The sequence below is a fragment of the Anoplophora glabripennis genome, unplaced genomic scaffold (genome assembly GCF_000390285.2).
Source record: "Anoplophora glabripennis isolate ALB-LARVAE unplaced genomic scaffold, Agla_2.0 scaffold378, whole genome shotgun sequence".
NCBI classification, from domain to species: Eukaryota; Metazoa; Arthropoda; class Insecta; order Coleoptera; family Cerambycidae; genus Anoplophora; species Anoplophora glabripennis.
Window position 1 is genome coordinate 224,597 of NW_019416540.1, and position 22,135 is coordinate 246,731.

General features: G+C 34.6%; 1 protein-coding gene across 1 annotated transcript; it reads right to left on the reverse strand.

Moving 5' to 3' along the window:
• Positions 1-3,563: 3,563 nt before the first annotated feature.
• Positions 3,564-18,005, reverse strand: LOC108907553 (glucose dehydrogenase [FAD, quinone]-like). The gene is made up of 3 exons (XM_018711290.2): positions 17,369-18,005; positions 7,717-7,932; positions 3,564-5,119 (listed from the first exon to the last, which is right to left on the reverse strand). Exons 1-3 carry the CDS (start codon positions 17,604-17,606, stop codon positions 3,651-3,653), a joined length of 1,923 nt encoding a protein of 640 aa, XP_018566806.1. The 5' UTR covers positions 17,607-18,005; the 3' UTR covers positions 3,564-3,650.
• Between the last annotated feature and the right edge of the window lie 4,130 nt (positions 18,006-22,135).

The window sequence follows — 22,135 nt, forward strand, 5'->3', positions numbered from 1 at the left end:
CGTGGATATACGATTCACCCAAACCAAAAGAGATATCGCCTAGTCTAATTGTATACAACTATTACTTAACTGTTAGGATTCCTACTTAACGTTCAGTGAAAATAAAAGTGTTCATCTACGATCGTGCCCCAAAAGTAACGCAGGATTTGAATTGGGCGCCATTTTCATTCCGAGGAGTTGGCATTATTGTGCAGGGTCACATGTTGTAGTAAACACATTGCGGTTAGACAAAGTTGAGCGCTATACAACGAATGAGCGAGTGAACATTTTAAAAATTCATTACAAGTACGGAGAGTGTGTAGCTGAGAGTATGCACAAATTACGTGTAGTAGTTTGATAGTCAAAAATGTGGTTGTTTGGGGTCATTGTTGGGTTGATTAAAAAAATAAATTGTTTTACATGCAGAAATCAGTTAAATCCCCCCCCCCTCCCGCTATTTAGAGGCAGTTTTTGGGGGGAAGGGGTGGATTTGGGGCTCTGTGCCCATTGAGACTTTTGATCTACATGTTAAGAACTATCAACCTGCGAAGTTTCAAAAAAATTTATCGAAAGCCACTTCCCATAAGAAAAGTGCGGGGTCCTTTGAACAGGTTTCGTTGCAGACAATAAAAAAGCAGGCTGGCCTCGTGCTGGCCGTTCTGCCAAAAATACTGCTATTGAGGTTATGGGAATTTCCGCCACACTATCATTCACCGTATCAATATTTTCGGCTGAACGGCCAGTACGAGGCCGGCCTGTTTTTTTTATTTCTACAACCGAACCTGTTTGTTCAAGTTTTGTTGGCAATACATTCTAAAAGATGAAGTAAGTAATAATAGAATAAACATTATATGATAACTCTAGCTATGGAAAAAAAAAACAAAACGAAAAATAAAAAAAAAGGTTCAAAAGACGAAAACAGATTTTCGAAACAAATTAATATGTTTTTGTACTATATTTTATATTTGCCTGCTTTTTTCACTGTGAGGTTTTAAGTTAGGCAAAATTATTTTGGAGCAAGGATTTATTTCACGAATTTTCAATTTCTCCACAGGTGGCAAAATATCCTAAAAATAAAGAAAAAAAAAGGAAAACTATGCCAGAAATAAATAACTCTGACAATATTTGAAACTAATGTTTGCACAGTTGTTTCACTTGGGGCGTAATTTGCGCACAGTCTCAGCTACACACTCTCCATACTTGGGCGCACAATTCAAATCCTGCTTTATTTTTGGAACACCCTTAATAAGCAAGGAATACATTTCCTTCCTTTTTTTCGGAACACACCCATCGACAAATTGTTTGTACACCAGTTCATATTGTTTTTGCCAATACTTTGTTACTGAAGTTTACGTTGTGGCCATATGTGGGATCTCTGAAACTTTGGAGGGGAGCATTTTGAAACTCATCTACATCACAACAATTCCTATCAAATATTGATATTTAAATTGAAACTTTTAGAAACTGCAATAGTAATTTCAACTACAGTAGCTTATTTACAATATCATTTCCTTAGTACCTGTAATGACAGCATAGTAAAATGTTTAAAATTTTTAATTGATCGGTATAGTCTTTCCGAAATCAGTTGAACATGTATAAAAACGCTTAGCAATTATAACTTAATGAGTTTCATAGGCGTCGCCTAGAAAAATTTTCTGCTAAAGGTAAAAATTAATAATTTGTACCTAGGTATACTTATAATGTGTAGAAAATTTCGATTACATTTTCATTTGGCCAACAACATATTTTAATTATTTATATCCTCTAACAATTTTATTATATTAATGGTAAATTTTGGTTATGACATATCAAATAACATTTACCATTTTCATTAAAATATTTTACTGCTCGGAAAGAACGCAATTTATCTTTAATCATCTCTAAAGTTGGTACTTTATTTTCTTTAAATAAATTATAAAGTCCTCCGAATTACGTCTTGTCATGTCATCGATATTTTTAAATTTTTGTTTTCGCTTCCCTTTTACGCAATGTTCCATAGCACCTTGTTTAATAACACGAAAAACTGTGGACACTGAAACTTTTGTAAATGTGTGAATTCTATTTATAATTGCATTATCTGATTTTTCATATTCTTCCTTTTTTAAACAATCCTTCATATTTAAAATGAGACGATGACATTGAAGGTGTAAATGTTTATTTTTAAATTCTAAATCTGTTTCATCAACAACCGGTTCCATATAATTCAATATTGTCTGGCGGTATTTCGTTTTGTTCCGTTTCCAAAATGCCGTATTGTAATAATACTCGTATTAGTAAACAAAATGTCCCTCTTATTTCTCCTTTTCGCAATTGTAATATGAATTACTAATAGAAGGTGCCTATCATAAATTAAAATTACCTGAATCACGCCAAATTCCGCATTGATGCACTGCACTGTTAGTCAATTTGTCAACAACTGAAATTTATGGCCCAGTCGCCCAGTGCGGCTGTGTTTGTGCGTTGCTTGCCCGCGCGCTCATTCTTCAACTGGGCGTATACATTTCTACCACCTCCACGTTTAGTTCGACCAGACCTGTATATGGGTATGGCCAAATAAATATGGGAACAAGTTTTTCAAATATTTCAATACCGAGTTGTTGCGTAGCGACCGAACCTGTTAAGGAAAGACTATACCATCACGTGGCATTTATAAAAAATCGATATAGCTCTACAAATATTCATAGAAAATTGACCACTCCTTACAAAAAATTACACAGGACCACAAAAAAAATTAGTGGAGGGTTCTTTGAATCAGACCAAGTGGATTATATGTTTTTTGGGTCGCTGAAACTGAATCCGAAACCTGTTTTGCCCCATCAGCATTTTTTTCTAACCTCAAAAAACAGCTTTAAATTATGAAACCCAACAATATCAACCCTTAAACCATATAACCCTATACTTTCATAACTCAATAACCTTGAAATCTATATATAACCTCAAAACTCATAAATCTCAAATCCCAATAAACTGCAAACACAAAATGAGCAAAAATAAAAACAAAAAAACTTCGTTAAAGGACTTCAGAGTTATGGAGTTTATGGGATTTATGATTATGAAGTGATGGATGTATAGAATTATAAAGTTAAAACTCCGATATTGAGGTTTCAGTTTTGTGTGTCCGTTTTTTCTTTTTTTTGCTCATTTTGTGTTTGCAGTTTATTGGGATTTGAGATTTATGAGTTTTGAGGTTATAGATTTTCAGGTTATGGGTTTTAGAGTTATAGGTTATCGATCTCAAGGTTATTGAGTTATAGAGTTATATGGTTTAAGGGTTGATATTGTTGGGTTTCATAGTTTCAACCTGTTTTTTGAGGTTAGAAAAAAGCTGACGCGATGGGGCAAAACAGGTTTCGGATTCGGTTTCAGCGACACAACAACAACCACTTGGTCTGGTTCAAGGAATCCTCCACTCATTTTTTTTGTGGTCCTGTGTTATATGACTGAATAATGTTGTAAGACATACATATAAAAGGTACATGACACATGACATTTTTATTATCATCATAATGTACTACTACTACGGAAAATTTTATCTTGGTGACATTTGGAGGAAAAACTTTGGTTTTATAGATTAGAATAACAAATTATCTGTCATACACATAAATTATATTAAACAATATATCACAAATATGACAACCTTCTATTATATATTTACAAAACCGTATCTAATACTATGGATGGGCCAATTTAATTAAGTCAGAAACCTTCTCGCCTATCATGGTGCAGTCGCCACTTGAATGTGAGGAAAGAGTGAATGGAAAGACGCTAGAGTCGGCCACTCTCAAATTTTCTATTCCAAATACTTTTAAATGTGAGTCTACTACAGCCCCCTCTAGTGGATCAGTACCCGCCGGGCAGGTACCCACGGAATGAAACACTGGAGCAGTCAGGTGTCTTAAGTAGCAGTACCAATACTCCCTAGTAAGGTATCCGAAAGACCTACATGCTGGAAGAAATCTGAATGCAAGTTCGGCCCCTATTTCTCTAAAAGCAGTGGTGTTGATTAAATCCAAACAGAAGTTTATGCCTTCGTACAAAGCTTCTATATCCTTGCCGTAGGGATCAGAAAGCAAGTTGTAATCTATCAAAGGATACTCGAAAGGATTGCTACTGTTTAATCTCAGGGAACCAACCGACTGTACGTTGAGGAGCACTACAGTGATGTAGAAAGACGAAGCTTGGTTGCCCCATACTCCATTCCAAGTTTCATCGTTCCAGTTCATAAACTTTTGGCCTAATTGTGAGTTCTCCCCAGACAGATCTATCACTAGTTCCAGGTCTGGAGAGTTGGGCGTGTCTTGTAAGCTCGTTTGGTGCCAACCGATTACATGAGATCGGGTATTCGACGTTAGGGGTCCGGTGCCATTTAAGTAATCTTCGATTTGTTCTCTTAAAGTGGAACTTGGTATTGTCATATTGGAGTAAAACTGTAGACCAAAGACGCCGGTGTGATCTCTAAGTGTTGTACCGACTGATAAGTTTTGGATCACAGGAATCCCTAGGTCTTCTAAGTGTTGCTGAGGTCCTATCCCAGATAACATAAGGATCTGAGGAGAAGATATAACACCTGCTGATAGTATTACCTCCTTTTTAGCTGTTGCTCTATAGGTTTGTCCTTGGTTAGTGAATATAACGCCAGTGGCAACTTTTGTAACTTCGTCAATCTCCACTTTGGTGACGTAACTCTCAATGCTCACATTGAGGTTCCTCCTGTGAATTACTGGACTGATAAATGCTGTTCCTTGATCATGTCTTTTGCCTGCGAAAGTGTTATATTGCACCACAGAACCACCCTGGCATACTGGTCCATTGTAATCAGTGAAATTGTACCCCAGTTCGGCGTATGCGTCTAGGAAAATGTATTTCAGAGGAATGGACGGGTGATGATGTTCTACATTCCAATACCCTCTAGTTCCGTGATACGCATAGTTGATAGTAGCGTCTGGATCGGTTGGATGGAAGTGTTCTGATTTTGTGAAATACGGAAAGACGTTCTCATAGGACCAACTGGTGTCGTTGACCGCTTCAGCCCATCTACTGAAGTCTGTCGCGTGTCCACGGGTATACATGAGACCGTTTATCAAGGTAGTGCCTCCAAGTCCTCTTCCTCTGGGTACTACGCATCTTTGGTCCACAGTTCCTGGAAGTTTAAACGTGTTATACAGGGTGTAACTAAATAAGTGTAAAACATTTAATGGGGTGATTCTTCATCGAAAAAAAGATAGGATCTTTCATATAAAGAAACTTCATTGGAGCATCCCTTGTTAAGATACAGCCCCTTAAAGGGGGTACATAAAATTTGTTTAACAATTTTTTTCACAAGCACTAAACAAGTTACAATATTGAAATTAACCTGACAATTTCTACTACCAAAAAGACACTTAGCCAGTAATTTATTTGGTTTACCCCATGGTTGTAAGGGGTGGAAAACGCAACCCCTAAAATTTATTTCCAACGTAATTTTTTGTCTTATTATTTTTTTACCATTTAAAAATTTATTTCCGATAGCCTGTTTCATTCTAAAAAAAAATGTCTCTTGAATTTTTTGCCCAAATTAAACCAGTTCGCAGCAAAAAATTATTTTACGAACAAGATACATATCGCCATAAAACGAAAATACGAAACTAATTTATCTAGTAGGCCGCCATTAGCGATACTGACAATTAAATTGGAATCAAGCTGTCAGTTTGTAAATTTTTGAAATTGAAGTAATACTAATTGTGTATTGTTCTGTTCTTAATTTGTTACTTTAATAATTCACTTGTTATTAAAATGGCATACACAAATGAGGAAATGGCTGATATGCATTACGTTTACGGTCTGTCGCAGGGGAATGGGTTAGAAGCTTCTACAAGATATGCTGAAATGTATCCTCAACGGCAGCATCCTTCACATAGAATATTTGTCTGACTTCATCAACGATTACGTGAATATGGTTCATTCAACAAAAGAACGCAGGATTGTGGTCGCCATCGAGAAGTAAGAACACCACAGCTTGAGGCAGCAGTACTTAATTTGATAGAAGAACAACCTACTACCAGTACTAGAAAGATTGCTTTCCAGCTAAATGTTGATCATATGACGGTATTTCGAATTTTAAAGGAACATCTCTTATACCCTTACCATCTGCAACGAGTACAGGCACTGTTACCGCGAGACTTTCCGAACCGTCTTGAATTTTGCAATTGGATGCTGGAAATGATTAGAAGAAATCGTGACTTTCTGAAGACGATCGAATTCACAGACGAATGTAGTTTTTCTCGGGACAAGATTATTAATTTTCATAATTACCACATATGGGCTGATGAAAACCATCACGCTATTGTCGAAACTAACCATCAAGAACAGTTTTCTCTTAAGGTGTGGGTCGGAGTTATTGGGGATTATTTAATTGGGCCTCATTTTCTACCTCCTCGATTAAATGGTGAGGCATACGTTCAATTTTTAAGAAAAGTGCATCCCCCCGTACTGCTGGAGGAAGTTCCTTTGGGCGTCAGAAGGGATATGGTTTTTATGCATGATGGGGCTCCCGCCCATTTTAGTCAAGTAGCACGTCAGCATTTAACTGAAACATATGCAAATCAGTGGATAGGTCGAGGAGGACCACAGAATTGGCCCGCTCGATCCCCGGATCTCAATCCTCTGGATTTGTCTACTTGGGGCCATTTGCAGCATTTGGTTTATCGTACTCCTGTTCGCGATGTAGAGGACTTAAGAAACCGCATTATCGATGCGTGCAGGGTAATTAGAGAGACTCCAGGAATATTTGAGCGAATACGTGGCTCAATGCGCCGACGTCTAGACGCATGCGTAATGTCTGAAGGTAGACATATTGAACATTTACTATGATTTCTACATGTTGTATGTTTTGTTATTATTAAATTAGTTTTGATTATTCCCCTTTAATCATTTAATGCAGGTAGTAACTACAAAATAACAGTAAATCCAGTCCGCATTTATGACGATGTATCTCTGTAGTTGTTCGTAAAATAATTTTTTGCTGCGAACTGGTTTAATTTGGGCAAAAAATTCAAGAGACATTTTTTTTTAGAATGAAACAGGCTATCGGAAATAAATTTTTAAATGGTAAAAAAATAATAAGACAAAAAATTACGTTGGAAATAAATTTTAGGGGTTGCGTTTTCCACCCCTTACAACCATGGGGTAAACCAAATAAATTACTGGCTAAGTGTCTTTTTGGTAGTAGAAAATGTCAGGTTAATTTCAATATTGTAACTTGTTTAGTGCTTGTGAAAAAAATTGTTAAACAAATTTTATGTACCCCCTTTAAGGGGCTGTATCTTAACAAGGGATGCTCCAATGAAGTTTCTTTATATGAGAGATCCTATCTTTTTTTCGATGAGGAATCACCCCCTTAAATGTTTTACATTTATTTAGTTACACCCTGTATTATAAATAGGCTCTGATTTTGAAGAATTGGTATAAAACAGTCTTTTACATAAAACATAAAACACACCACAGAAATGAGACAACACCCAAATCCAAAGCCAAAAGCTGTGCGGAAGGGGGCTACACTTGAAAAAACGCGGACAAACACCCATTATCCATCGACATTGCCAGTGCCGACACCAGGGATCGAACCCGGACCAAAATAGGAAGCCTGGCCGAGAAATGCTTGCCACCGCACTCTCCACCAACTGCGCTACCGTGGCGAATTGCACGATTTAAGTGAAGTACTAAGCACTACAAACAAAGGCAATAAAAGTAACGCTTTACCTAAACATGCTGTTGTTTGTGGTACAGATTTGAATCCCCAGTTGTAGTCTGAGAGACAGCCTAGGGCGTATAGTGCTGGGATTTCTGATAATTCATTGGGAAATGCCCCTGCTTCTATTAGTAATACCTTCCAATGTCTAACTTCTGAGAGACGGTTGGCTATGACCGCTCCAGCAGATCCAGCTCCAACGATTATGAAGTCATAGGATCCAAAATCTGAAAGTGATGGAAATTAACGATTTTATTAAATGTAACGGTTTAAGAAATAAAAAAAATAATTTCCAGATAAGTTGGCAACTGTTTGGGCAATATACAGGATGTTTCTTAAGTAGAGGTAAAAAATCCAAGGACGTATTTTGTGACCAAAAAAATAAGGTATTTTGTTATACAGGGTGTTCCACCTAAGATGGATTCTTCTGTAACTCTGTAAGTGTAAAATTGATCAAAAAATGGTTTTAATAAAAGATGCCTGGAATCAGGTGGACAATGTAAAGAAAATATTCTTATCTTTACAAGGTGTTGGTTAATATTAGGTAGAGTTTAAAACTTACCGTTTTCGAGATAATCAGTTGTTTTTGAAAAAAATTATGATTCCATCACCCTAAATGAGGCTAGATATCGTCTAAACCGTAAGAGTTACAAACCTGCAGTTTTCACAGTTCGTTTTGGCATAAATTACTCTATCTTGTCAGCTATGAGCGAAACGTGTACGTTATTCAGACTCGGAAATACTAAGATCTACATTTAATAATCATACGAGTTGAAAAACTTTTTTTTTCAAATGGAATGATCCATATTAATTGTCATGGGTGAATGCGAAATTGAATGTCCTTTCGACTGATATAAGGTTATCCATGCTTATATTTAACAGTTTTCCAGAAAAATCAGGTTTTTTTCTAAAGTCCGAAAAAGTAGCTATGTAACAGTGTCAAGAAGTCCTTGCAAAACCGCTTTTCTTTCACATTTTATCAGGCCTGGGACTGACAGTGTCAATATATACTGGCATGTTTAAAAAATGGTTTGACAAGCAAAAGTAAACCACTAAAAACAACTACAACAAAACGCAAAACGAAACAAACTGAAACTCGGAACAAAACAACGAAAAGAATATTTAGATCGCTGATTTACATCAGTTCTTTGAAGCGTCCTCCATTTTGATTCATACACAAACGAATTCGGTTTTTAAAAGAATGTTCAACATTGGTCAGCATGTCTGGCGTAATTTCTTGAAATGCTACTGTAATGCACTGCCACATATCTGCCGCGGTGGTTGGTGGTGTAACGTAAACTTTGCTTTTTATAAATCCACATAAAAAGAAGTCGCAACTTGTCATATCTGGACACCTTGAAGGCCACCTCACTGGTCCCCCGCGCCCAATCCATCTGTTGGGAAATGTTTCGTGTAAAAACTGACAAACCGCAACGGTATTGTGAGGTGGAGCACCATCATGTTGCATCTACATTCTTCGAAGTGTAACTAAAGGAATTCGCCTAACAAATCTTCTAGAGTGTTTGTTAAAAAGTTTAAATAGACTGCTCCAGTTAGATGCTGGTCAAAAAAGAATGGTCCAATGACATGGGTTCCCAAAATTTCTCCTCTCACGTTCAAAGACCACCGTTGGTTATGAGTTGTCCGGAATTGGTGAGGATTTACTGTGTCATAATAATGGCAATTATGACTATTAACGAAACCATTTTTATGAAAAGTAGCCTCATCGGAGAACATAACCCGTTTAAAAAAATCATCTTGATTTAACATCTCAAATGCCCATTGACAAAACTCCAGTCTCCGCTGAAAGTCTACTTTTAGTAACTGTTGGTGTAATTGGATGCGATAAGGATGTACTGTGCTGTGCTTTTGTAAAATCCTATATACAGTGTCCCCCTAAAGTCGTGCACAAATTCATTATTAGGTAAACAAAAGAAATTATTAAAAATTCCCGAAACAGGTCGATTTTTTAATTTAATTTACTATTTTTTCAAATAATAATTTAATATACAGGGTGACCTATGTTCGAGTAATGACGTCATCACAATTTTTTTTAAATGGAACACCCCACTTTTTTTCCAATTTTCGGATTGCCCTAACTGAGCTGATTCCAAAAATATACCACAAGTTGCTTCTAATTGTTACAGGGAGGACAACAATACCCAAATTATTTACAAATACTAAATTTATTTACAAATAAATAAACGTACTAAAAATTGAATCAAATCACCAGAAACACCTAAATTAAATGTTCAAATTGTTGACCATTTACTGCCAAACAATGGGCCAGACGGGAAGTAAATTCTTGCTGTACATTCCCAATGACTTCAGGCGGGATCGCTCGAACTTCTTGCCGAATTCGTTCCTTCAGATCGTTAATACTGTTTGGTTTATTGACGTATATTTTGCTTTTTACATAACCCCAAAGAAAAAAGTCGAGCGGTGTTAAATCTGGTGATCTGGCGGGCCATTCCTTAGGTCCTCTTCTGCCAATCCACCGATGAGGAAACACGTCATCTAAATAGCGGCGAACAGCGCTGGCATAGTGCGGTGGTGCACCATCTTGCTGAAACCAAATGGTTTCATTGGGCAAATCTGGATCTTCTTCATTTGGAAATAGAACACTCAAGGAAGGAACTAAATGGAACTGAAGAAATTCCAAATATCTTGCACCATCTAAATTTCCTTCAAAGAAATACGGCCCCAAAATTCGATTACCAACAATTCCGGCCCAAACATTGACCTTTTGGGGATGCTGAGTGTGTGCTTCCATCATCCAATGTGGATTGCGATCTGACCAGTACCGACAATTCTGTTTATTGACGGTGCCATTCAAATAAAAAGACGCCTCGTCGGAGAAAATTATGCGTTTCACAAAATCCGGATCTGCCTGACATTCTTCCATCATCATTTCGCAAAATTCTGTGCGTCTGTCGAAATCATCGTCACATAATTCTTGTACTAAGTGGACTTTGTAGGGATGATACTTGTTTCTGTGAAGAAGTCTACTCAATGTACTTTCACTCATTCCTAAATTATCTGCTACGACTCTCAGACTGGATTGCGGGTTTTCATGAATGGTCAAAAGGGCTTGTAACTGCACTTCTTCATCTACAGTCGGTCGGCCAGATCTGGGCATATCTTTAACATGACCATGATTTCGAAACTTTGCTTCAGTTCGGCTAACCGTGGATCGATTTATTGGTGGACGATTGGGATGAATTTCATTAAACAAAACACAAACTTCCTCATGAGTTCGAATTCTATCACCATATCCGATCATCATAAGAATTTCAATCCGTTCGGTTTCACTTAGAATCATGTTTTTTAATTAATTCAAAAATACTCAATATTTTAAGGAAGAATCATTCAAAATGGATTTACTTGTACAATCTTAACAAACTATTTAAAAATGATTGCCTGCAAGAAATACACGAGCACGTTCTATCAGGCAGATAAAATTAAAAAAGCATCAAAGAAATTATAGCAAAAAATAATGACATTTTAAAATGATATGTGGTGATTTGATTCAATTTTTAGTACGTTTATTTATCTGTAAATAAATTTAGTATTTGTAAATAATTTGGGTATTGTTGTCCTCCCTGTAACAATTAGAAGCAACTTGTGGTATATTTTTGGAATCAGCTCAGTTAGGACAATCCGAAAATTGGAAAAAAAGTGGGATGTTCCATTTAAAAAAATTGTGATGACGTCATTACTCGAATATAGGTCACCCTGTAAATTAAATTATTATTTGAAAAAATAATTAATTAAATTCAAAAATCGACCTGTTTCGGGAATTTTTAATAATTTCTTTTGTTTACCTAATAATGAATTTGTGCACGACTTTAAGGGGACACTGTATATCTACGTTGTACTAATACAGTTGCAAGGCCTCCTTGACGCTGTTACATAGCTACTTTTTCGGACTTTAGAAATGAGCCTGATTTTTCTGGAAAATTGTTGGAGATAAGGTCGAAAGGGCATTCAATTTTGCATTCACCCATGACAATTAATATGGATTCCATTTGGAAAAAAAAGTTTTCCAACTCGTAAGATTATTAAATGTAGGTCTCAGTAGTTGCGAGTCTGAATAACGTACAGGTTTTGCTCACACATGACAAGATAGAGTAATTTATGTCAAAATGAACTGTGGAATTTGCAGATTTCTAACTCTTACGGTTTAAACACTATCTAGCCTCATTTAGAGAGCTGAAATCGCGATTTTTTTAAAAACAACTGATTATCTCGAAAACGATAAGTTTTAAACACCATGTACATTTAATAAACTCTACCTAATATTAACCAAGGAATTAAAAAACGTAATAATATACAGGGTGTTCCATTTAAAATAACAAAGTTATGGAGCGCCCACGTGAAAAGGAACACCCTGTAAAGCTAAAAATATTTTCATTACATGGCCCATATGATTCCAAACAACTTTTATTAAAACATTTTTTTTATAAATTTGTTATATTTCTATGCTGAAATTGACTAAATTAAATTTAAATTTATTATATTTTTATTTTTTATTAGATATTGTTTACACAGGGTTGATATAAANACCTTGAAGGCCACCTCACTGGTCCCCCGCGCCCCATCCATCTGTTGGGAAATGTTTCGTGTAAAAACTGACAAACCGCAACGGTATTGTGAGGTGGAGTACCATCATGTTGCATCTACATTTTTCGAAGTGTAACTAAAGGAATTCGCCTAACAAATCTTCTAGAGTGTTTGTTAAAAAGTTTAAATGGACTGCTCCAGTTAGATGCTGGTAAAAAAAGAATGGTCCAATGACATGAGTTCCCAAAATTGCTCCCCAGGTGTTCAAAGACCATCGTTAGCTATGAGTTGTCCGGAATTGATGAGGATTGACTGTGTCATAATAATGGCAATTATTACTATTAACGAAACCATTTTTATGAAAAGCAGTCTCATCGGAGAACATGACCCGTTTAAAAAAATCATCATGTTGATTTAACATCTCAAGTGCCCACTGACAACACTCCAGTCTCCGCTGAAAGTCTACTTTTAGTAACTCTTGGTGTAATTGGATGCAATAAGGATGTGCTGTGCTGTGCTTTTGTAAAATTCTATGTATCGACGTTGTACTAATATATTTATTGCAAGGCCTTCTTGACGCTGTTACATAGCTACTTTTTCGGACTTTAGAAAATAACCTGATTTTTCTAGAAAACTGTTAGAGATAAGTATGGACAACCTTATATCAGTCGAAAGGTCATTCAATTTTGCATTCACCCATGACAATTAATATGGATTATTCCATTTGAAAAAAAAAGTTTTTCAACTCTTAAAATTATTAAATGTAGGTCTCAGTATTTCCGAATCCGAATAACGTACACGTTTTGCTCACAGCAAGCTCACCCACTATATTTCAATGCTGAAATTGACTAAATTAAATTTAAATTTATTATATTTTTATTTTTTATTAGATATTGTTTACACAGGGTTCATATAAACATTTTTAAACCACTTATTTTTTATTAAGTAAAGGGAAGTTCAAAAAATCAGTGACATATGGCGCTTACACGTTATACAGGGTGATTTAAATTTAAATACAGAAGCTGCAGGACTAGAGTAGTTGCCAAAAAATAAGTAGAGTTTGCTCTATAAACTTTTTTCCTGGGGGACGTGGTATTCCAGATACAGGGTGTTCAGGTTTCTATTTATATTTTCTGTCTTCATACCTTATTAATGAGCGGAATGATTTGATTGAAATTTCTACAGGGTATTCACTTAATTAGACCTTTTATTGAATATAATATTAAGCTCGTGGCATAAACCAGCGGCGTGCTACTGAAGGTGCCGGCTACTACTATTAAGAAACAATAAAAAACCTTTTTCATTCATTTAACGTAACAGTACCTGAATATAACATTATTTGTACAAAAAAACTACCAGGGGCGTATTTTTTTCTTAGGAAAATGGGGCGTCACCTGCAGTAGCACGCCACTGGTTAAAGCCACAAGGTTACTATTATTACATTCAGTAAAAGGTCTAAGTAAAAGGTCTAATTAAGTAAATACGTTGTAGTAAAATTCATTCGTCAGCGCATTATGGCAGAAAATATGTATTTTTTTGTAAACTTTATCATCCTGTATCTTGAATACTGAGTCGCGCAGGTAAAAAGTTTATAGAGAATACTCTACTAATTTTTTGGTAATGAATCTAGTCCTGCAGTTTCTGTATTTAAAGTGAAGTCACCCTGTATATATTTGAAATATTTCAAAATGAAACATTTGTTATGAACTTCTGCACATCTTTAGGCGTTTGAAATACAAAAATTGTTTACCTTGTGTAAATGTAAAAATAATAATTATTATTATTATTATCAGTATCACAATGGTAGCATAAGTGTCTCACGTCCTAATATGGTTGTTTACCTACACGATTTACAGCGGATTTTTTTATATTAAAATAAATTTTTATGTTTATAACTTAGTATCTATATTAGCGTGTTTACGTAGATAAAGGTACTTCACTCTTAAATTATATGTATATACATGTTGTTAACGAGATTTTGTGTCGAGATTTATTAGACTTTTCGTATTATCTTTAAATCTTTAGACATTTTCAATGCCAAATTTCGTACCAGACACTTGATAAAATGCTCCCAAACAGAAGTGTCATAGGTACTATAAAATATAAGCAATATAAGTGTAAAAAAAGTTGAAAAATAACAATTTGTTACTAAAGATGAGATACCTTAAAGTACAAAAAAGTTATGTCATTTTTAACACATTCAATCTACTGCAGCTGGCGCCCTCTATGAACTTTAACCAAAATGTGAACAGTTTTCAATTCCTCTACTCAAAGAACTCCAATCCTCAAAATTTTGTGAGGATATTGGCATTTGTTAAAGAATAAATTAAAGAAAACTGAAATAATATTTTACATTTAACACCCTGTATCTCTTTAACTATCAACTTTTGGACTAAGGTAAGTTCGGCTAAATCGCAATATTTTTACTTGGAGAATCTACCCATGAATTTTGACCCACTACCTCGGGACCACCCTGTAGATTCTCCGGAAGAAAATAATTTTAAATGCAGTTTATCCAAAAATATTAAAATCGGTTTATGTTCGACGTATTTTTTATGAAGATGTGACGAGATTTGATTATCATTTATTTAAAATAAACCACCAGTGCCATGAAATATCTAGTATACAGGGTGTTTCAGAAAGACCTCCCGTAAAATCAGGGGGTGATAGTACGACAAAAAATAAGAATTTTTTGTCTTATGAACTATATGTCTATCTCCTCTTGTTTTCGAGATACAAAGGGTCAAAATAAATTTTTTTAAATAGAATTTTTACGAAAATTTCCAAACGGTGCAAAATGTTTTTATGAAACTTAGTATTCCGGGGTTTTTAAGGACGCCAAATACGCTGGTCTAATTATTTTTTGTATATATTTTATAGAGGGCGCTAGTTATGCTACATTCGTATTACATTTTAGGTTCTAATTTTTTGAGGTTAGGTTTTTTATCATTTGGGCTCCAATTTCTAATGTACAATTTTATTTTCTAAAAATAATGTACTCTTATTAGAACTTCCTAATGTGGATGGTTTTTCGAGAAAAAGGCTTTTAATTGAACTCTTACAAAATTACGGTGTAGAAAATAAGTGACTTTTCTCAAAGTAGGCTTATATCAAAACTTATTGATGGATGTTTCATGAACAAGTAACAGTAATATTTTAAACTCTAACTTTATATCAAAATTTTAGTGACTGTAATTAGTCATTACTAACTAGTCACTAACAATCACTAAAATTTTGATATAAAGTTAATTAGAGTTTAAAATATTACTGAGAATGTATGCGTTGTTTATGAGACATCCATCAATAAGTTTTGGCACAAGCCTACTTTGAGAAAAGTCACTTATTTGCTACACCGTAATATTGTAAGAGTTCAATTAAAAGCCTTTTCTCTCGACAAGTGTCCATATTAGGAAGTTCTAACAAGAGTACTTTATTTTTAGAAAATAATTGTATATTAGAGATTGGAGCCCGAATGGTAAAAAATCTAACCTTAAAAAAATTAGAACCTAAAACGTAATAGGAATGTAGCATAACTAGCGCCCTCTATGAAATATCTAAAAAATAATTAGACGAGCGTATTTGGCGTCCTTAAAAACCCCGGAACACCAAATTTCATAAAAATATTTTTCACCGTTTCGAAATTTCCGTAAAAATTCTATTTAAAAAATTTTATTTTGTCGCTCTGTATCTCGAAAACAAGAGGAGAGAGACATATAAGACAAAAAATTCTTATTTTTATCGTACTATCACCTCCTGAATTTACGGGAGGTCTTTCTGAAAACCCTGTATATAAAGCCTAGTCCAGATAGACAAACAATGTTTACATATAAATGTTTTTAAACAAATGCCCGATGCAAAAACAAAGGCTCGTAAACAAAAACAAACGTCAGTGACATGTTCTTTGCTTGCCTGTGAGCAAAAGATTGAGAGGGAAGCGATGGTGATCAAAATACGTATCATTATCAAGTAATTACAAGAAAATGAAATACGTAAATAGACACTGTGCCCCATTTCGATCTCACTGACCTTGGTTTTAACCCAGAGGTCAAAGTTAGGGGTCATTTAAAGGTCAATTTCAGAATTTCAAATGGAATCCCCATTTGTTTTATCCAGAAATGAAAATAGCAGGATATTCTACGGACAGAGATGTAAATTATTTGATCTTGGGTCACATTGACCACTAGAGGCTCTCTCAAGTTCAAATCAGCTTAAATGACCCCTAAATTTGACCCTAGGGCTCAAGGTCAGAATCACAACTAGACCATAAATCATGGCCATGGTAGTTTTTACGGAATTTACCACAAAAATTAATCGACCTTTGCCATAAAATGTGAACATTTCAGTCGGAAAGCTGATTTGACCTTCAGAGGGCCCCTAGGGGTCAATCTGACCCAAATATACGTCTCTGAACGTAGAATTTCCATTTCTGGATAAAGCAAATAGGGTTTCCGATTGAAATTCTGAAGTGTACCTCCAACTGTCCCCTAAGTTTGACCTCAGGGTCAAATCCAAGGTCAGGGTGATCGATTAAAATGGGACACGTTGTATATTAATAATAATTTTACAACAGTGATAAAAAATCTAAAATCTTTTCTCTAAGCAAGAAAAATAAAATTTATAAATAAAAAGAATCCATTGGATAAAATACAATATTTATAAACAAACCAAGTAAAAGTTGATTTATTCTGCTACGTAATATACAGTGTGTCACAAAAAGCCCCAAACTCCCAGTAAATTTTTCAGATTTGCGTCATGTCTAAAATAGTTTCAGATAAAAAGCCGTAGCATATCAAGAAACCGATTTGTTGAAGACCTTGAGTTTGACCTTGACCTTAAATTTAAAGTTATATCAAGGTCAACTTTAAGATATTAAATAGCACGCCAAATTTTATGCCAGTGATAAATAGATCGTCAAATTTTAGGTCCGAATCTGAGATCAAAGAATTTTTTTTGAAGCTCATCTGAAGGTCAAACTAATTTTTCTCTGAATGTCTCTGTAAAAAATATTTCAAGCAAACTTTGTAGGATTTTTACAAAAGTAAAATAAAATCTTACTAATAACATTTTGAGGAAATAAAATACGAAGATCTCAGAACATACCTAATACTGTTGTATTCTCTGCCTGGTACTTGCTCGCGTCTACAGGCAGCTCATACTGCAAGGCCTTCTGCGACTCACTGGTAATGAAATTTTCGTAATCGTCCACTATGCTCTCACTTTTGACTTCATTCAGAGATAACGTGACCACCAATACGATTAAGATGAGGACCGTAGTGCAGCAAAACGCAAGGCCTACCTTGATCATGGTAGACCTGCTCACTGACACATTGAACAACATTTCTTACTATATATCCTTTAATTACTGGATCGAGTTTTATGGGAACGACCCTCAATTTTTATTTATTCGGCTTATATTGTTTTATTATGTACACTGAAAAAACAATTTCGTTTGACTGTTACGGTCGTCAAACCCTCACGCTGCACCGAGATAAGTAAAAATAATCAGTTTATGCATTTATAATTATGTTACACTACATTATGCGGAACGTTGAATGTCGTCGGTTTTGTCACAGGTCACTAGTCTATATATTTAAATCGCACGAAATGTTGTTTACTTACGAAATAACGGTTACATAAAGCCACACCACAAAATTTAATTACATTTTGATTAATGTGCAAGATTGCAATTGTTTTGCTTTTATAAAAATATCAGTTTTGGTTTTTCCGTCGGTCGACGTTGTTTACTACACAACTGAAGTTTTTACTTGGTTTTAAATTGTTTTCATTGACATTCATTTAAAGCGTATATTCATTATCAAAGACTGATAATGCATAGTAAGGAGTATTAACAGAAGATAGCGATATGCTGCGTCATTCAATTAAAAAGGGAGCCAAGCTCCTTTGAAATTTTTGATAAATTTTAAAATTTTCCTAAAATGCAGTGTATTATAAACTAATTTGTTTTTTTTAACGTAGGCGTTAATTTTTTTTTTGAAATTATTAAAATTTATTTTAACAGTGTAGATGCATGACGCAATTTTTTATCTTAAGGATTTTAGATTAGGACTTAGATTCTTGTGTTTGATAAAAATAAATAAGGATGAGCACTTCATAACATCCTCAAAGATTTTACAGGTAGATGCTTGATGTACAATGTACAATTCTCTTTTTTTTTTACAGATTTTTTTTACAGTTATCTATGTATTTTTTCTGTCAGTGAAATAAACTTTAGTTGTTTTTAAAAGTTGTTGACAACAACCTTATGAATGTACTTGTAAAAGAAAGGAACTACTTCAAAAAATAATTTTTTCATGTAACAATCCATTTAAATAACATCTGCCTTATTTTTTTTAACAAATCTGCATCTAATATGTTCTATCTAATCTATCTGTTCTATCTAATCTAATGCAAATAACATTAGATACATTCGTAATACCAGAATCTTAGATTAATACTGTCTAATTTAGGTCAAGTAAAATATAATAAATACTGTTTCTTACAAGAAATTTCATAACTACTAAAATTATTCACCGAAGAATTTAACCAATACATTTTCAGAAAACTTTTTTACGTATAGTATAATATTTCGTCATTATTGTTCGATTATCTCCTAATGTAACATAGCTATCGAAAAATCTTAAGACACAAACGTTTTAGGGATTTTTTAAATCTATTACAATAAAGAAAAATTAAGTATACATGATCAGTCAAAAAGTCGTGTCGAAACAAAGTTGTTTTTTCTGTAATAGAACACCCTGTACATTATTCCATATTTCAATTCTTTTCGAAATTCTAAACAAAGAAAAAGGGCCCCAAATTATGGATATTTGTTTTGAAAATAACACAATATGGAGGATATGATTTAATTTTATTATTAGTTTTCTTACAGAAAAAAAACAGCATGAAACGAAAAAATGTATATTTTCTTCAAACGCCATATGAGTGACAACTTATGTGACGTTACTCAATAATATTAAGTGTCATTTATATGCTAGGAGTATAAGTACTTTAGTTCAGTCAATCAAGATTCAGAAACGGCGTTTTCAGGAAAAAAAATGTAGAAGAAAAACTTCTACATTTAGTTCAGGCAAGTTAGACCAAAATCACCCAGAATACGGAAATTTTTTTCTGATGAACCGATCGAGTTGCGGTTTCCGGCATTGTCTTCGAAAAAATATCAGGAAAAAAGTCTATATATTACACTTTGGGGCTGGATCGAAACTGCATTGCGGGTGCATAAAGTGCATCTTGGAGTGCATCAATTTTTCCGAATTTTCTAAAAATGGTAAAAATTGACTAAAAGTTGTAGAAATCTGGTTCTCGGGGTCGGAGATTTCGAATCTGACCCTGAAAAATATGCCCAACGGCCCTGGGCCCCCCCACGGGGGCAAGCGGGGGGCCTTCTGTAAAACATCGAATAGCTGAGTAATTGCCTTCTAAATTTCTACTCGGGGGTTTTCGGGGTCGGGGATTCCGAATCTGACACTGGAAAATATCCATTAATCTTAGCTTGTCTATCACTGAGAAAAATTGTCGTAGAATTGGAGAAATCCTGGACAATCCGTTCCCAAGAGACACATTTCGTTAAATCAAAGAAATATTCCTTAAAACCGAAGAATATTTCATGGATCATGGATTTTCAAAAGAATCTCTTGGGCCCGTGCGACTGCGGATAATGCATAACAATTAGGCGACAAAATCCGATTATCGACAATGCAGATCTTGTGGGTGCAGGAAGCATGGAATTACATGCACAATTGCATGTACAAATTGTTTTGGAACCAACTGTTCCAATCCTGAAATAGTCGAAAATGTAATAGATGATAGTGATGGAGACAGTGATGGCAGTACTGATGATGAAAATTGTGATTGATAGTGAAAATGTTAGATAAACATATGATATTAGTTGTCTCACTAATTGCCTTGCAAATAAAAAGAAAATTGGTTCTCAGAATAAAGGGGATTCTTTTCGCCTCATTAATTTCCTGTTAGTTTTTCTTACCCTTCTTGTCTAATCTCTGTAAATTTACGTGTGTTACAATGTAAAGATAAGCCTACAAGATCATGGTTGGTAAGCGGGTGGAGCAGAAGCCCCCCTTGCCCCCCCGGGGACCCCAGGGGCGTCGGACATACTTTTCAGTGTCAGAATCGAATCTCCGACTCCAAAAACCCCCGAGTGGTGATTTAGAAGGCAATTACTCAGCTATTCGATGTTTCACAGAAGGCTCCCCCCTTGCCCCCCTGGGGGCCCCAGGGCCGTCGGGCATATTTTTCAGGGTCAGATTCGGAATCTCCGACCCCGAAAACCAAATTTCTACAACTGCTAGTCAATTTTTACCATTTTTAGAAAATTAAAAAAAAATTGATGCACTCCAAGATGCACTTTATGCACCCGCAATGCAGTTTCGATCCAGCCCCAAAGTGATATAGACTTTTTTCCTGGTATTTTTCCGAAGACAATGCCGAAAACCGCATCTCGATCGGTTCATCAGAAAAAAATTTCTGATTTATTGTCTGATCTAATNCGTTAGGAAACAATATGCGGGTGACGAAATTGACATTTTCGTTTAATTTATCAATAATAACTTCGCAGAACTCGATTGTACCATCATAATCGTCTTCACTCCATTTTTGTAACAAATGAATTTTATTCAGATGTAATTTTTCCTATTTCCAAATCTTTTGAATGGAATATCGACCCATGTTATGATTTAAAGCCCTCTGTTATGTCGAATGTATTGGATTTTCAACCATATCTAACAAGACATTCAAAGAATTTTCCTTCGTTTATAACGCTTACTGGTCTTCTACTTTTTCGTCGATCTGTAACACCTCTGTTTCATAAAAACGCTGCAATGTTCTGAAACGGTTGATTTAGAAATACGTTCCCGATCGGGATGCAATTCATGAAAAATATCGACTACCTCGTCACAACTTCGTCTTCTATCACCATATCCTATGACCATTTAAAACTGCAATACGCTCGGCGTCACTTAGACATGCCATTTTTGTGAGAAAATTATTCACACTAAATGTATTTTTGACATGCGTCGCAAAATAATTACTATTAGACAAAAGAACGAAGAGGCGTTATTTTGGAGCTAGAAACTTTCAAAGGTAACTTGATGGACTATAAACTTAATGGAGTAAAATGTTTTTGTGCACTGAAAAAAGGATTAATTTGGACTAAATAAATATCGTTTGCCATGAACTAATCCTAGTTTTGGATATTGCCTAGCTTATATAGTGTGAAAAGTAACTAATAATAAGTTCATAGTTTTGTAATAAATCTTATTTGAATGTTAATTTATTTTTACTGTAATATTACATTTCGCATCTTTATTATTAATCTACATATTTTAAGATGTAGATGACATAAGATTATTAGAAATATATCTTAGCTTAATGTGAACTAACAGTTTTTCAGTGAAAATAGGTTATTTTAATATTAATAAATCAATGGTTTATAAAAAGTGAATTGTTTTTTACACTAATATTGGACGTATTTCTTTCTTGATTAGTCTCAAAATTATGTACTTTCTCAAATTTAATTAAACTGATAATTAGATAACTTATCTAACTATAAGTTTATAATTAAATTTGAAAAGGTACATAGTGTTGAGACCTACTAATAGAAAAAGCACATACTAGTATATACGATACTTTTATTCGAACATTTCATTTTTGCTAAAAATTAATTTTAAGACTTAAATATATCGTTCAAAACTACGTGTCATAGTTGTTGACAGTTTAATGATTAAAAATAATTTTCGGATTTTTAAATTGGGTTTTATTATAAATTTATGAAACTACAACAGCAACACTATGTCCTTATCTAAAACTGACTTTTTGACGATTATTACTTGT

What these genes read in the sequence shown, in the direction of transcription:
- LOC108907553 (XM_018711290.2), bottom strand. Translation starts at nt 17,606, where the DNA reads ATGTTGTTCAATGTGTCAGTGAGCAGGTCTACCATGATCAAGGTAGGC. An exon ending in AGAGAATACAACAGTATTAG is followed by an intron (nt 7,933 to 17,368) that starts GTATGTTCTGAG and finishes CATCACTTTCAG; the next exon opens with ATTTTGGATCCTATGACTTC. An exon ending in ACAAACAACAGCATGTTTAG is followed by an intron (nt 5,120 to 7,716) that starts GTAAAGCGTTAC and finishes TTAAACTTCCAG; the next exon opens with GAACTGTGGACCAAAGATGC.